Source organism: Erpetoichthys calabaricus, chromosome 15 (assembly GCF_900747795.2).
Source record: "Erpetoichthys calabaricus chromosome 15, fErpCal1.3, whole genome shotgun sequence".
Taxonomy (NCBI): Eukaryota; Metazoa; Chordata; class Cladistia; order Polypteriformes; family Polypteridae; genus Erpetoichthys; species Erpetoichthys calabaricus.
Genome location: NC_041408.2, coordinates 8,691,506 through 8,707,464, shown reverse-complemented (window position 1 = coordinate 8,707,464; position 15,959 = coordinate 8,691,506). Strand labels below are relative to the sequence as shown.

General features: G+C 43.1%; 1 protein-coding gene across 7 annotated transcripts in view; it reads right to left on the bottom strand.

Annotated features, from left to right (window-relative positions):
• map7b (microtubule-associated protein 7b) overlaps nucleotides 1–15,959 on the bottom strand; it is a 100,600-nt gene that overhangs the window by 50,413 nt on the left and 34,228 nt on the right. For all 7 annotated transcript variants that reach the window (XM_051919282.1, XM_051919283.1, XM_051919284.1 and 4 more), the window contains exons 2-5: nucleotides 11,597–11,689; nucleotides 6,916–6,990; nucleotides 4,582–4,745; nucleotides 4,175–4,289 (exon numbers count right to left, since the gene is read on the bottom strand). In XM_051919282.1, coding sequence (XP_051775242.1) covers nucleotides 4,175–4,289; nucleotides 4,582–4,745; nucleotides 6,916–6,990; nucleotides 11,597–11,689 — 447 coding nt within the window. The remainder of the gene's footprint in view (nucleotides 1–4,174; nucleotides 4,290–4,581; nucleotides 4,746–6,915; nucleotides 6,991–11,596; nucleotides 11,690–15,959) is intronic.

Sequence of the window (15,959 nt, the reverse complement as noted above, 5' to 3'; positions counted from 1 at the left end):
GATGCGATCGAAAGAGGAAGTGCGGGTGTGAAACACATGAGGAGGAGAGAAGGCTTAGGAGGCAAACTGAGAAAGTCGCCTACAAAGATGGGAGTATAAAAGCAGACAGAAGGCGAGCCGCCGGGCACCTCGAAAATAACGAAAGAGTCTGAGGCATTATGGGAACACGCTTGAGAGAAGGAGTGTCAGCCGGTCAAGAGACGTTCAGACACACACGGATAATGGGGAAAGGCGATGAAGGTACACGTAGGGCAAGTGATAGCAAATATTTAAAAATTGATCTCTTGTCTGTCATCGACAGGACACCTAGAGAGTCCATAATGATGGTTTAAACACAAATAACACATCTTAGGAGTCCATCTATCCTACCATTTCATACAAATAGTTTTACTATTACTGGTAGTGTATTACTGGTTCAAAGAGAGCCAGAATCTGTTTTTCGATGGAATTACAGATTTAATTTAGCCTTATTTACATGAAACTACATCCAGCATTTTGGAACTGTTATCTTTCTACTTTAGTTATCCAAAAATGTTAACATAATACAAAAATTTAAAAGCGCAAAATAAATGTTACTTAAGATAATTGGCTGCAGGGCAGAAAACAAAAGTCGATCTGCCTATAGACCTGGGATGTTTCTTCCTTCTTTTCTATTTTTCCATCATATAGTGCCTTTAACCACCTATCTACCTATCATATAGTGTCTTTCATATCTAATAATCTAACTATCTATTGTATCTATCTATCTCTGCCAACTACATTATCTATCTACCTACCATATAGTGCCTTTCACTATCTATAATATAGTACCTTTAACCACCTATCTACCTATCATATAGTGTCTTTCATATCTAATAATCTAACTATCTATTGTATCTATCTATCTATCTCTGCCAACTACATTATCTATCTACCTACCATATAGTGCCTTTTACTATCTATAATATAGTGCATTTCATATCTACCAATCCACCTATCTATTGTATCTACCTATCTATCTAATCCTGCCAACTATGCTATCTATCTATCCATCCATCCCTGCCAACTACATTATCTATCTATCTATCTACCATATAGTGCCTTTCACTATCATATATTGCGTTTCATATCTACCAATCCACCTATCTATTGTATTTATCTACCTATCTATCTAATCCTGCCAACTACGCTATCTATCTGTTTATCCATCCATCCTTGCCAACTACATTATCTATCTATCTATCTACCTACCATATAGTGCCTTTCACTATCATATAGTGCCTTTCATATCTACCAATCCACCTATCGATTATATCTATCTATCTATCTAATCCTGCCAACTATGCTGTCTATCTATCTATCTATCTGTTTATCCATCCATCCCTGCCAACTACATTATCTATCTATCTAGCTACCATATAGTGCCTTTCACTATCTATCATATAGTGCCTTTCATATCTACCAATCCACCTATCTATTGTATCTATCTAATCCTGCCAACTACGCTATCCATATATCTTTTTATCCATCCATCCCTGCCAACTACGTTATCTATCTATCTATCTATCTATCTACCATATAGTGCCTTTCACTATATATCATATAGTGCCTTTCATATCTACCAATCCACCTATTTATTATATCTATCTAATCCTGCCAACTATGCTATCTATTTAATTCTTCCAACTACGCTATCTATCTGTCTATCCATCCATCCCTGCTATCTATCTATCTATCTATCTATCTATCTATCTATCTATCTATCTATCTATCTATCTATCTATCTATCTATCTATCTATCTATCTATCTATCTATCTATCTATCTATCTATCTATCATTAGACCTTTATCCCCACCACTACTGACTAAGATGTTCCTCTACTATTGATTTTCAAGGGAGGAAAGAAACACTGACAAGATGCAGAAAACGAAGAGCAAAGCTGATTTTGCATTTTGAGTAGCAGCCTGTCAGCTCTGAAAGGGCAGCAAAACTGTCAGAAAACAGAAAACAATCAGATTTGAAAGAAGGTGGCTAAAGGTGGTAAGGACATCTGCTTTTGGAGGAAGATTTTAGCATTTCTCAAATGCGGTGCATCTTATCTTTTCCACAATCTGTATAATTAGCCCTTGATAAACAAGAGCTGACTGCACTTTATTGATATCTGCATTCAATTTTTGGTCAATGTGGTCTTATCTACCAAGAGGCACGAGTCACTTAACCTTCCTCAGTGCTTAATGGAGAATCTTGTAAAGTGTACGTACCATTGTGATTTTTTAGCCACTTTAGGTAAAAACAACCTCCTAACTACAGTGGTGTGAAAAACTATTTGCCCCCTTCCTGATTTCTTATTCTTTTGCATGTTTGTCACACAAAATGTTTCTGATCATCAAACACATTTAACCATTAGTCAAATATAACACAAGTAAACACAAAATGCAGTTTGTAAATGGTGGTTTTTATTATTTAGGGAGAAAAAAAAATCCAAACCTACATGGCCCTGTGTGAAAAAGTAATTGCCCCCTGAACCTAATAACTGGTTGGGCCACCCTTAGCAGCAATAACTGCAATCAAGCGTTTGTGATAACTTGCAATGAGTCTTTTACAGCGCTCTGGAGGAATTTTGGCCCACTCATCTTTGCAAAATTGTTGTAATTCAGCTTTATTTGAGGGTTTTCTAGCATGAACCGCCTTTTTAAGGTCATGCCATAGCATCTCAATTGGATTCAGGTCAGGACTTTGACTAGGCCACTCCAAAGTCTTCATTTTGTTTTTCTTCAGCCATTCAGAGGTGGATTTGCTGGTGTGTTTTGGGTCATTGTCCTGTTGCAGCACCCAAGATCGCTTCAGCTTGAGTTGACGAACAGATGGCCGGACATTCTCCTTCAGGATTTTTTGGTAGACAGTAGAATTCATGGTTCCATCTATCACAGCAAGCCTTCCAGGTCCTGAAGCAGCAAAACAACCACAGACCATCACACTACCACCACCATATTTTACTGTTGGTATGATGTTCTTTTTCTAAAATGCTGTGTTCCTTTTACGCCAGATGTAACGGGACATTTGCCTTCCAAAAAGTTCAACTTTTGTCTCATCAGTCTACAAGGTATTTTCCCAAAAGTCTTGGCAATCATTGAGATGTTTCTTAGCATAATTGAGACGAGCCCTAATGTTCTTTTTGCTTAACAGTGGTTTGCGTCTTGGAAATCTGCCATGCAGGCCGTTTTTGCCCAGTCTCTTTCTTATGGTGGAGTCGTGAACACTGACCTTAATTGAGGCAAGTGAGGCCTGCAGTTCTTTAGACGTTGTCCTGGGGTCTTTTGTGACCTCTCGGATGAGTCGTCTCTGCGCTCTTGGGGTAATTTTGGTCGGCCGGCCACTCCTGGGAAGGTTCACCACTGTTCCATGTTTTTGCCATTTGTGGATAATGGCTCTCACTGTGGTTCGCTGGAGTCCCAAAGCTTTAGAAATGGCTTTATAACCTTTACCAGACTGATAGATCTCAATTACTTCTGTTCTCATTTGTTCCTGAATTTCTTTGGATCTTGGCATCATGTCTAGCTTTTGAGGTGCTTTTGGTCTACTTCTCTGTGTCAGGCAGCTCCTATTTAAGTGATTTCTTGATTGAAACAGGTGTGGCAGTAATCAGGCCTGGGGGTGGCTACGGAAATTGAACTCAGGTGTGATACACCACAGTTAGGTTATTTTTTAACAAGGGGGCAATTACTTTTTCACACAGGGCCATGTAGGTTTGGATTTTTTTTCTCCCTAAATAATAAACACCATCATTTAAAAACTGCATTTTGTGTTTACTTGTGTTATATTTGACTAATGGTTAAATGTGTTTGATGATCAGAAACATTTTGTGTGACAAACATGCAAAAGAATAAGAAATCAGGAAGGGGGCAAATAGTTTTTCACACCACTGTAGATGTGTGTTTATTATACAAATGTATGCGATATAATTTTTTTCACTGGCATCCACCCAATTAAATGGATAAAAATTGTAAAACACAGCAAGATATCCTGTAGACCACACAAGAATTAAACATTCTTTTCGTACAAAATAATTAGCACCAATGAGGCAATTCAAGATTTTAAAAATCAACGATGATATTAAAGTTTCAATGCAGTGGCCATTGCTCTCCATTCATTGACCTAAGAAGAATATCAAGATAGGACTTCATAATTATTTACCACTTGAATAGCTGAGGCTGCTCTGAAGAGGCCCACCCCAGGACCACCTGTTAGGTTTCTGTTTGGCTTTCTGACTTCTTTCAATTGTTCGCCGAACAACAGCTTCATGACGTTCCTTCAAAAATGAAAAATACAGACAAATAAAAGCAATTTGGCGGGTATGATAAAGCAGTGCTCAGGCTGATGCTCGAATTCTGAAATGATTCTAAAACGACTTATGGCAGGGCAGCTGGCGTAGCTTCCATTGAAACACCCGCTCTGAAGTCACACTGCAAAGGGTTCGAGAGATAAACATTGCGGGTGTCGTGGAAGATGGATGGATATCACAGCTCAAACTATGAAATCCCATCAAATAAAACAAAAAAATTAATAAAAGACATGTTACAAAAATTAAAATCTCGCTGTACCTTTTCTTCCTCAAGCTTCTGCCTGCGTTTTTCTTCCACAGCAGCACGGCGTCTTTCTTCTTTGAGTCGTTGCTCTTCTAATTTTTTCTTCCTCTCCTCGAGGTGCTTTTCGTAGTACTGCTTTGCCTTTTCTTCTCTTTCAAACAAGGCAGACTCTCGAGCAGCTACAACAAAAAAAAGTTTTAAAGTAATATTTCACCAGAAGGAGGCCAAATATTTGAAATAATCTTACTACACACTGTTCACACCATCCTGTATAACATCTACATACACCGCGTCCTCTAAAATGTTTGGGATATTTTCCCCTTGAGTTAGCCCTCTGCTCCACAGTATAAATTTACAAATCAAACACTTCAGACGTCGTCATTAAAGTGTACATCGCAGACTGTGATTGAAGGCTATTGGCCCACATTTCAGTCTCGCCACACTTTTTCTACACGGTCCCCCCATTTCAGGACACCAAAATGTCAGGGACAGTTGGCGTCAGGAGTTTGTGATTCCTCAGGTGGGTTTCATGGCTTCATAAGAGACCTCAGTCTGCTTCTACTCTTTGTAGTCTGCACCTGCCATTGTTCAACATGTGCCACTGAAAGTCAAAGAAGCCATTAGGAGGCTGAAACACAAGAATACAACCTTTGGAGACATCGGGAAAACCTTAGGAGGACTGAAATCAACTGTCTGGACTATCATGAAGAAGGAAGAACACACTGGTGAGCTCATTAATCACAAGGGGACTGATAGGCCAAGGGCGACCACCACTGCTGATGACAGAAGAATCCTCACTGTGGTCAAGAAAAAGCCCCCAAACGCCTGTCTGACAGACCAGACACAGTCTTCAGAGCACCGATGTGTGTGTGTCAGAGACGACTATCAGCAGAAGACTTCATGAACACAAACACAGAGGAGGTCACACCACAAAAACAGCACAGCCAGATTACAGGAGTTCAGAGAGCCTGCAGAATTCTGGGAAAAGGTCTTATGGACAGATGAGACAAAGATGAACCTCATCAGAGTGATGGCGAGAGCAAAGTCTGGAGACGACCAGGATCTGCCCGAGATCCAAAGCAGACCACCTCATCTGTTAAATATGGCGGTGCTGGGGGTGTTATGGCTTGGGCATGTATGGCTGGCACAGGTCCTGGCACACTTCACTGATGATGGAACTGCAATGAATTCTGAGGTGTGCAGAAACATCTGATCTGCTCGAGTTCAGTAAATGACAACAAACTCACTGGACGGCACTTCATCCTCCAACAAGATAACGAGCCAAACAGAACTGCTGAGGCCACACTGGAGTTTATCAGAGCTAAACAATGGAAAATTCATGAATGGTCAAGCCAGTCACCTGATTTCAATCCAATTCAGCATGAAGAGAAAACTTAAGGGGACAAGCCCCCCCGAAACAAGCAGGAGCTGAAGGTGGCGGCATGAGAGGGCTGGCAGAGCATCACCCAAGAAGACCCTCAGCACCTGCTGATGTCTACAAATGGCAGACTTCAAGCAGTCATTGCATGTGAGGGGTGTCACAGGAGGCTGGGGGGCCAGACCCAGTCGGGATGCCTGGAAGGACGGGGAGGCAGTCAGTATGTACCTCGGGTGGCGAGGGGACAGCCGCCCTGGATAAGCAGGGGAACACGGGGATGGAGCAAGGAGGCACAAACTTGTGGGGGCCCGTGGCTAACACCAGGGGGCGCCCCAAGTCTCCTAAAGCCCAAGAGCTCTGCACTTCCACCACACCTGGGAAGGTGGGGAAAGATCCTTCTAGCGACAACCGGAGTGCTTCCAGGTGCTCATACAGCACTTCTGCCACACCAGAAAGTGCCGCCGGAAAAACATCAGCAAGCACCTGGAGCACATCCGGGTGGAAATAAAAGGGGCCGTCGGGGAGCTAGAGTCGGGAGCAGGAGAAGGACGAAACTCCCGTGAGGAGAGGAAAGGCGGCCCACGGACATTTGAGAGGAAGGCCCGGGTCGAGGGTGTCTGGTGCGGGAGCACTGAGTGCTGTGCGGGACTTTTGGTGTTTAATAAACGTGTGTCTTATAAAGACGTGGTGTTTGTCTGATGGTGTTCGGACCCGTGCTCACAGGGGATATGCAATAAAGTCCTAAATAGTAGACCTGCCACTGCTGTGTCCCAAACATTATGGTGCCCTGAAATGGGGGAGCATGGAGAAAATATGTGGTGTGAAAGAAATTAATGTTAATCTCCTTAAATGAAAGCATCAGAACACAAATCACCACAGACAATGAAAGATACGGAAAAAAACAACAAGCATACAAGGGCAGCCAGTCCCTCTGGTTCTGCTCAATGAACGTAAACTCAAGACGTGCTTACCAAGTTGTTTTTCTCGTTGTTCTCTGCGTTCTCTGGCCAGCCTTTGCCTTTCGTCTACCTTCAGCAGTAGCGTTTCTGCATAAAATATTCAATATAAGGAATTCACAGGTCAAATGACAGTTTGAGAGCCGAGGATGAAGAAATGAAGTTTTCCATATTTCATAAGTGACACTGTCAGCACAATGTGCCGAGTTACTACTACAGACTACAAAGGAATTAAAATAAAAAATATATCCAAATAGTTCAAGAATTCTAAATACAAAGTGAAAGATGTTAAGCAAAATTTAGGTTACAAAACAACATTTAAAATATGGTTTGCATCCTTTACAATCGTCATATAAAAATTCACCCTGATTTAATGTGATGATGATAACCAAAGTATCAGTGGCATAAAATGACGGCCTCAACACGTTGACTGCCACAGTGAAAACTCTTCAGTTTGCTAGTGACGCCAATGTAAAATCAGGGCGTTATTTTAATGTACTAATTACACATATTTTGTTCTTGAGCAAAATTCACCATAAAAATGTATTTTCTCAAAAAAAAAACAAATCTCATAGTTGGAGCATGGAACAGAAGACTCTCGCTTTGGATAAAACCAACCGCTAAGCGGAGTTTACATGTTGGACAAAGATTGGAGAGGAGGATGCGATTATCTGTCTGCTCCATGAGGCTGGACAAAGCTGGCCGCACTGTGAGGTATCTTCAATACCACCCCAGTCATCCCTGTTAAGGGGGCAAACTTAGAGAAATGCAGGTGGATGAGCCTGTGGTGTCCTGCATGATGGACTTTCTGTCTGGTGGACCGCAGCTTGAGAGACTCAGGGACTGCGTGAGCAACACTGGAGCACCATGAGGACCAGGCCCTAAGTCTAACCCTAATTTTACCTTCACTCTGTACACCTCCGAGTACTAAATGGAAGAGCAGGGCAGGTCACTCTCAGCTGATTCTGCACTTATTGGATGCATTGATAAGGAGGATGAGACAGAGGAGAGCAGTTGGTTTGGGGATTTTGAGAAATGGCTGCAACTCAACATCAGCAAAAACCAAGGAACTGCTTAAAAAGAGCCTCCCCTTTCAAAGATCCAAGAGGACAGCAGGAAAAGGATCTCTCACTCGATATTTTGGAAAAGGAGTGGAAGGTAACAATGCACAGAATTCACTCGAGCTCCATAAGCGCAAAACATGCCAAATGAGGGCACTTGCCCCATACCCACCCCCTGCTTTCCAGTTCATGCAATATAAGAAGCCAGGCTGAAATGAAGGAGGCGTATTTTTGCATGGAGGTGAAGCTCCAGTGATTGACTCTCATTTCTACGGCAAAGAGCCGAATATCTTTGTTGAGTATTTGCCCAAGGGGGCTGCTTTATAGATGTCAACAAGCGTATTTTTGTTGGACTTCCTTTAATTAAATGGGACGACCCAGCTGGTGTCCCAACTATTCATGCACCCGGGCCATACTAATGTAAATGCAACTGTGACTGACTGTGTAGATTTCAATGCCGCTACTGGGAGGGTCATTAAAACATTAACTTCCATACAACCAACTGCTTCATTTTTGAGTAACACTCCATTATGTGAGCACTGGCACTCAGCCTTACAGGCCTGGTCTGTTCTGTTTGATATATTGTGTAGTAAAATGGCTGATGTTTATGTACCGTATGTACATTTTATTGGTAATCGTTAGATCCTTTGGATTTATGAGGCAGAGGATGTTGATTGGCAGGTGGCTCTGACTCTTGGGGGACCACTCACAAAAAACCCTGGAACATAACAAATGCAGCTTACATAAATAGACTAAATAAATAAATAAATAAAACAAGAAGGAACAAAACAGATGTAAAACATGAATTTGAAACCCAGGTAGGGGAGGAGGACCCCTGGCTGAGATACGACAGCGATATCGATAGCAGGAACTTTCCGGCATTGGTGAAGGTGGTCTAGCGGGGAGCTCTGTGACAATACTCATTAATGTCTGGAAATGCGGCCAATATTCTTCTCCTTGCTTGTAAAGTATTAGTGGTGGTGGAATATTTAGAAAAGGTTGAGAGAAAATTTGTAAAAAAACAAAAAAATAAATAATTTAACTTATAAATGGAAAACTAAGTGGGTTGAAGGATTCCCATTTTTTTCAAGAGAACTGATCCAAAGGTTCAAACATATTATCAATCAATAGTGGTGTTTGGCAAGTGGGGCGACTGCACCAGGGGGGGGTCCCACTTCTGAGGTCCGCGTGTCCCATTCGAGCGGATTTGTCAAGTTAAATTCTCCAGTTAACTTTTGATAAAGTTCACGTGTTGTGTTTGCAAAAATTTCAAGAATGAGAAAATCCGATGTACTGTATGTTAACATTATCCATCCATCCATTATCCAACCCGCTATATCCTAACTACAGGGTCTCGGAGGTCTGCTGGAGCCAATCCCAGCCAACACAGGACGCAAGGCAGGAAACAAACCCTGGGCAGGGCGCTAGCCCACCGCAGGGCATGCGCACACACACACACCCACACACACACAAAGCACACACTAGGTCCAATTTAGAATCACCAACGCACCTAACCTGCACGTCTTTGGACTGTGGGAGGAAACCCACGCAGACACGGGGAGAACATGCAAACTCCATGCAAGGAGGACCCGGGAAGTGAACCCGAGTCTCCTAACTGTGAGGCAGCAGCGCTACCCACTGTGCCACCGTGCCACCCTATGTTAACATTATTTTTATTAAATTCGTGCGCAAGTTTATACAGTCCACCCGTACCGGTAACAGCATTTGACGTAACCGGCCCTGAGTGGAGTTGGTCAGCCCTAGGCCCTGCACACCCCTAAGGTCGTCCCTGTTATCAATACAATGTCTCGATTTTTTTGAATGGTCAATTAACTTCATACGGTTTCCTTATCAGAAAAGCTCTGAAGTTTAGACGTCAGCTCAACTGTTGGTGGACTGGCAGGCATTCAGCAGTACACATGCAGCGGAGTTGAAAATGTCGATTTGTTTTTTGGGTGACGAGCAAGAAGATGAACACGCAAGAACAACGAACACCAACAAAACTGGAGCATATCATTTATCGATGCATTTTTTTTTTGTTTTTTTTTTAAGAGAATTGCAAGTACAGTCGACTCCGCTTAGCTGCACGTGATGTGACTTGCATGGTCCCTATTTGTATAAAGCCAAGTAAACGGGCAATAACTTCGGATAAGCACACAATCCGCTTAAGCACATGTACGTTATTGATCCCATTGCTATTCACTCCAGCCAAATTCACTCTGGTTAACTGCACGGCCTCTTCACATCCACTAGTCAAACAACGATATCGAATGACACACTCAAATGACGTAATCAGCATGCAACGATGTAAGTAGCCCGGCTCTTGTGACCGGCTGAAGGCAGATCGTTCAGCTGACAGCACTGATGCTGAGTACTGTACAGTCAATAAGCACACTGCTGACAACCGAGACTCATATGGAGACGAGGATGCTGCTGCTGCCAGCACGATCAATGAGACCGTTTCCTTCACGTACGCGCTGACAAGTCCCTACGCATGCTGATTTGTTATCTGGAGATAACGGCTGTCAGGAATATGGACAGTTTTACAGCCTCAGTAATTACATACACAGCCTGAATCGTGTGAACAGCGTGCAGAAAACAATAACTGATTATTTTCGTAAAATGTAAGCCCGATTGATTGACACTTGGACACGAGCAACTACATATATTATGAATTGTCAGTACAGTACAGGTACAGTACATGTATATCTTATGGAATATGCGCTCTGTTGGCGCTGACCCGACACAGACTGACAACGGAGGCACAGGTGAAAATGAACAAAAATATTTACTTTCGTATTCTTCAACCGTGGGGCACGTCTTCCCCGTGTCCCACAGGCCCTACACAGTCCCCAAAACACACAGAAAAGAAAACACCCCAAAATCGCACTCTTCTTCCTCCACTCCTCCCAGGCAGCTTCGTCCTCCTCCTTCTTCTGAGTCTGGCGCCTAGAGTAGTGGCTGCAGGCCCTCTTATAGCACCCCCGGAGGTGCTCGTTGACCTAATTAAGGCTGCACTTCCGGCTGCGGCGGAATTACCACCCAGACGGGCTCCTGAAGCCATGCCGCTCCCCCTGGCGGGGGCCACGGAGCCCAACAGGACTGAGCTCCGGTGTTCCATGATTGTGGCCCCGATGCAACCCAGGGGGGATAACACCAAGCATTCCGGGCGACGTAGTGTGCAGCCCATGTCTACTCCCCCAGATTCAGTACCAAAGGGGTGTCCCGGCCGTCCGCCACAATCTGAACAGTAAATGTGTATTTACGTATTATACATGTATCCACTATATTCTTCACCGAAGTCTTAACGAATGTTTTATTAGCGTTTGACTAGGCTAGTAGGTGGGGTAACTGAACGGTCAACTTTCAGGACTGACATGTTGCACTCCGCTTAAGTGCACGTGGCGATCCCGTCCGGAGGCCGCGCACTTAAATGGAGTTGACTGTAAAACAAAATAAAGTGAAAATCCAAGAGTTGAAAACCATGGGTTAGAAGCATAGCAGTAATGGACAGTACATGAAGAAGAAGAAATGCATTAAAAAAAAATGGCTAACTCCAAGTTAAAAAGTAAACCCATAGATCAGAAAAGTCAAGTTAACACATGACACGGGAAAATAAAAGCAGGAGGACAAACCATTTTTGTTGGTGGAAGTGGGACTTTGTCCTGACGCAGGGCGATGGGGTGCCGAGGAAATCTTCTCATCTGCTTTAGGCTGAGTTTCTGATCCTAGAATAAACAGAAAGAAGCAAACATCATATTAGGTCAGGGCAGGATTCAGTGTCGGACATTAAGATCAGTTAATTTAATAAAACAGTAGTGAAACATTAAAAGAAATACTCCACATACTTCTCAATGTACAGTGGAACCTCGGTTTGCAAGCCTAATTCCTTCCAGAAACATGTTCGCAGTCCAAAGCACTCGTGTATCAAAGTGAATTTCCCCATAAGAAATAATGGAAACTCAGATGATTTGTTCCACAACCCAAAACTATTCATATAAAAATGATTAATACAAAATATAAAGTAAAAATACATAAAACAAATTAACCTGCACTTTTGAAAAGAATCATGGCTGGTGTGACTGAGTTTCTAAACTCTTGTGGGATTCCACCCAACGGGACGACATGCGGAAGAGCGTCCCAAAGCAATCGCAGTCTCCCAGTGCTGTAGCAGTTCGCCGTAAAAGCGAATCCGAAAAGATCGCGGACATGCTATAAGCGCCTGCCGTCGATGGATGATACAAGGAACAAGGAACATTATAAATGCGCAGGGCACAGTACTACTTGGCCACGACCCTGCCTGACTGCTGTGTCTGTGTATAGGCAGATCCCGCTACAATAAATAACGGCACTGTTGCTGTTTCAAGCTGAATAAAGCTGGTGTTGCTAAAGTACTGAGACTCAGCTTTGTGTTTTAGGGTGCAAGACTGGGACTCGCACGTCACAGCACACACACACACAGTCACAATGCTGTAATAAACAGTATACGCTCGTATGGATGTTGACTATATGAGTGAGGCACGCTGACTCAGACGGAGAATAGGAGACGATTGCCCACAATCCCGCAGCAAGAGAGAGAGAGAAGAACCATCAGCTCAGTTGTGATCACATGACGCTCAGCAGACAAAGCATATACATACTACTTGTATTGCAAGACCTCACTCGTTTATCAAGTCAAAATATATTACAAATTTTAGCTTGTCTTGCAAAACACTCATAAACCAAGTTACTCGTAAACCAAGGTTCCACTGTACTATTCTGAAACGTTTACCCTGTGTAGAAGATAACAATTGATACTTGTAGTGATAACCGCACAAACAGATTTAATCGTCGGTGACTGCGTTCATCAAGCATCTCAGAGTACGAGTCAAACCTCAGAGTGACGCGAATCCGGTCCTACTCTCAGAAGCAAGAGAAAAGAATTGTATTGATTTTCCTAATTTAGGAAACTACTCCTAACTTTACCAGGATTTAGGAGAGCTAGAGAGCTGTCCTGAAGAGGGCGTTTAGAAAGAGATGAGCAAGTGCATCTAGGGAAAGGCTGAATGTTTTGGAGATGCAGGACAATGAGTTCATGAAGAGATATCAATTTGACAGAGACAAAATAATATTTGCAAAAGATTTTGCACCTTAAGTAATGGACAAACCATCTACGTGGAGAAGCCATGCGCGTCTATGTGTTGGTAACGTTACTTCTTTGGACACATGGCTTTGAAATGAACGTGACTTGGGTACGTCGTAACCGTATCTCGAATTTTGCACCACACTTTGAACGCCGTTACAATGTGTGAGGTAACAGGCTGATTTGCCCATTTGAACCTCCTCTGTTCCTGGAAGTGCTACCCGTGAACCTCTCAAACAATACAGCAGGCAGGGGATACCCTGGCAAAGACCCCCACTCACTGAGGGATATCCATGCAGAAGTGACCTCAGAACTCTAAGGTTTTGTATCATCTCATCTATGGGGTGATTGATAAAACTTCTTCAAGTGCAAAATATAAAAAGAAATACTAGGGAGGTGTGGCAAACTTTCATAACCTTTTAAAATGTCCACTGCTTTTCACAGATCATGAAGTTGGGAATCGTCCTTCTCGTACCCCAGCACAGGCTTTTCCCAGGGGAGCAGAACAGAGTGTGCCCGGCATTGATCCTACTCCATCCGGGGCTCATTCCTGCCATTGCATGCAAGCCCACCAGAGCAGGTTCCAGCCCTGCAGTACTCTACATTTTGATATAAAATCCATAAATCAGGTTTAGAAAAGGGTGGACCGATAAAATAATTCAAAAGTACAGTGCCCACCATAACATTTGGGATATTTTTCCTTGATTCCCCCAACTCTGCTCCAAAGTTTAAAATTACAAATCCAACAATTTTCCGACATTGTTATTAAAGTGCACATTGCAGACTTTGATTGAAGGGGATTTGCAGACATTTTGGTCCCACAACACTTTTTCTACATGTCCCCCCCATTTCAGGGCACCATAATGTTTGGGACACTTGATGTCCCTGGTGTTTGTGATTCCTCAGGTGGGTTTCATCGGCTTGCTTCTACCCTATGGAGTTTATAGTTGCCATTGTTCAACACGAGGACAAGAGCTGTGCCAATGAAAGTCAAAGACGCCATTAGGAGGCTGGGCAAGACCCCCGAAACAAGCAGTAGGTGAAGATGGCTGCCTTAGAGGCTTGGCAGAGCATCACCAGAGAAGACTCTCAGCCCCTGGTGATGACTGTGAATAGCAAGCAGTCACTGCATGTGAGGGATATGCGACAAAGTCCTAAATATGACAACGGCTTTAATAGACCTTTCACTGCTGTGCTCCAAACGTGCCCTGAAATGGGGGGGAGACCACACAGAAAATGTGTTGTGGGACCGAAATGTCAGCAAATACCCTTCAATCAAAGTCAGCAATGTGCACTTTAATCACGATGTCTGAATTGTCATCAGTCAGTCAGTCATTATCCAACCCGCTATATCCTAACTACCCTAACTAGGGTCCCAGACAGCACAGGGCGCAAGGCAGGAACAAATCCCGGTCAGGGCGCCAGCCCACCGCAGGACTGTCTGAATTGTTTGATTTGTAGTTTGAAACTGAGGAGCAGAGGGCGTAAACCAATTAAAAATGTGATTTTGTCTCAAACATTTTGGAGGGCACTGTGTAGTCAAGTGTAAGAGTTGTATTTATTGATCATTAACCGTGGCAAACACCTCCATAAAGAGAAGAAGGAAACAGAAGATCACAGACATCCGTGAGGGTGTTCATTTTCTCCCCCCGCCATTGTGAACACTAAACACCATCTTGTGAAAAATGGAAACGTTCAGCTTGCGATCGATCGAGATAGATAGATAGATAGATAGATAGATAGATAGATAGATAGATAGATAGATAGATAGATAGATAGATAGATACTTTATTAATCCCAAGGGGAAATTCACATACTCCAGCAGCAGCATACTGATAAAGACAATATTAAATTAAAGATTGATAACAATGCAGGTATACAGACAGACAATAACTTTGTATAATGTTAACGTTTACCCATAGGGGTGGAATTGAAGATCTGTACGCAAATCCGCCTTCATTTGAGCGCCAGAGGCCCACGTGTTTCTTTGCATGATCATAAACTTGAAGTAAGGGGGCATAAAGGCCCTGTAGTGGGTGGTCTGCTGGAGCCACAGTCCCCTTCATCGAGGCCATTCACTCTGTCTGGGGAGCCCAGTTGCCTCTCCAATCCCAAAAACCTCTAATTGCTGAACATATCGCAAAGCTCATCTCCAGGACTACGAGGAGTTAACCTTGGCTGCAAACAGCACGTGCTGTGGCTTTCTCTGGGAAAGTAGGTTAAGTCGGATTTGAAAGAGCACTCTGTGCCGTCACTCATGTTAAAACGGCAGGCTTCATATTTTCAACATTTAGAACCGTTTTCCTTCATTTGTCCTTTTGGTTGAGGGGAAGTCATTTAAAATAAAAGCACAAATAGTGTTCTTTTTTTCCCCCAAACTAAGGATTAAAATAAAACCCTGAGATAGTGGGTTCAAATCCGACTACTGACACTGCGTGACCCTGTGCAAGTCATATGACCTGCCTGTGTTCAAACTGCAAAACCAAAAGAAATGGAACCAATTGTATAAACTGGACAAAGGTGACAGCCAAATAAGTACATGTAACATAATGTAATGTAATTCCTGAGGAACAAATGATGAAAGACTTGCTCCTCTGAACAAAACTATTATCTTCTTCTTCTTCTTCTTCTTTCGGCTGCTCCCGTTAGGGGTCGCCACAGCGGATCATCTTCTTCCATATCTCTTGTTCTGCTACACCCATCACCTGCATGTCATCTCTCACCACATCCATAAACCTTCTCTTAGGCCTTCCTCTTCTCCTCTTGCCAGGCAGCTCTATCCTTAGCACCCTTCTCTCATTATACCCCTCATCTCTCCTCTGCACATGTCCAAACCAACTCTGACTTTGTCTCCCAACCATCCCACCTGAGCTGAC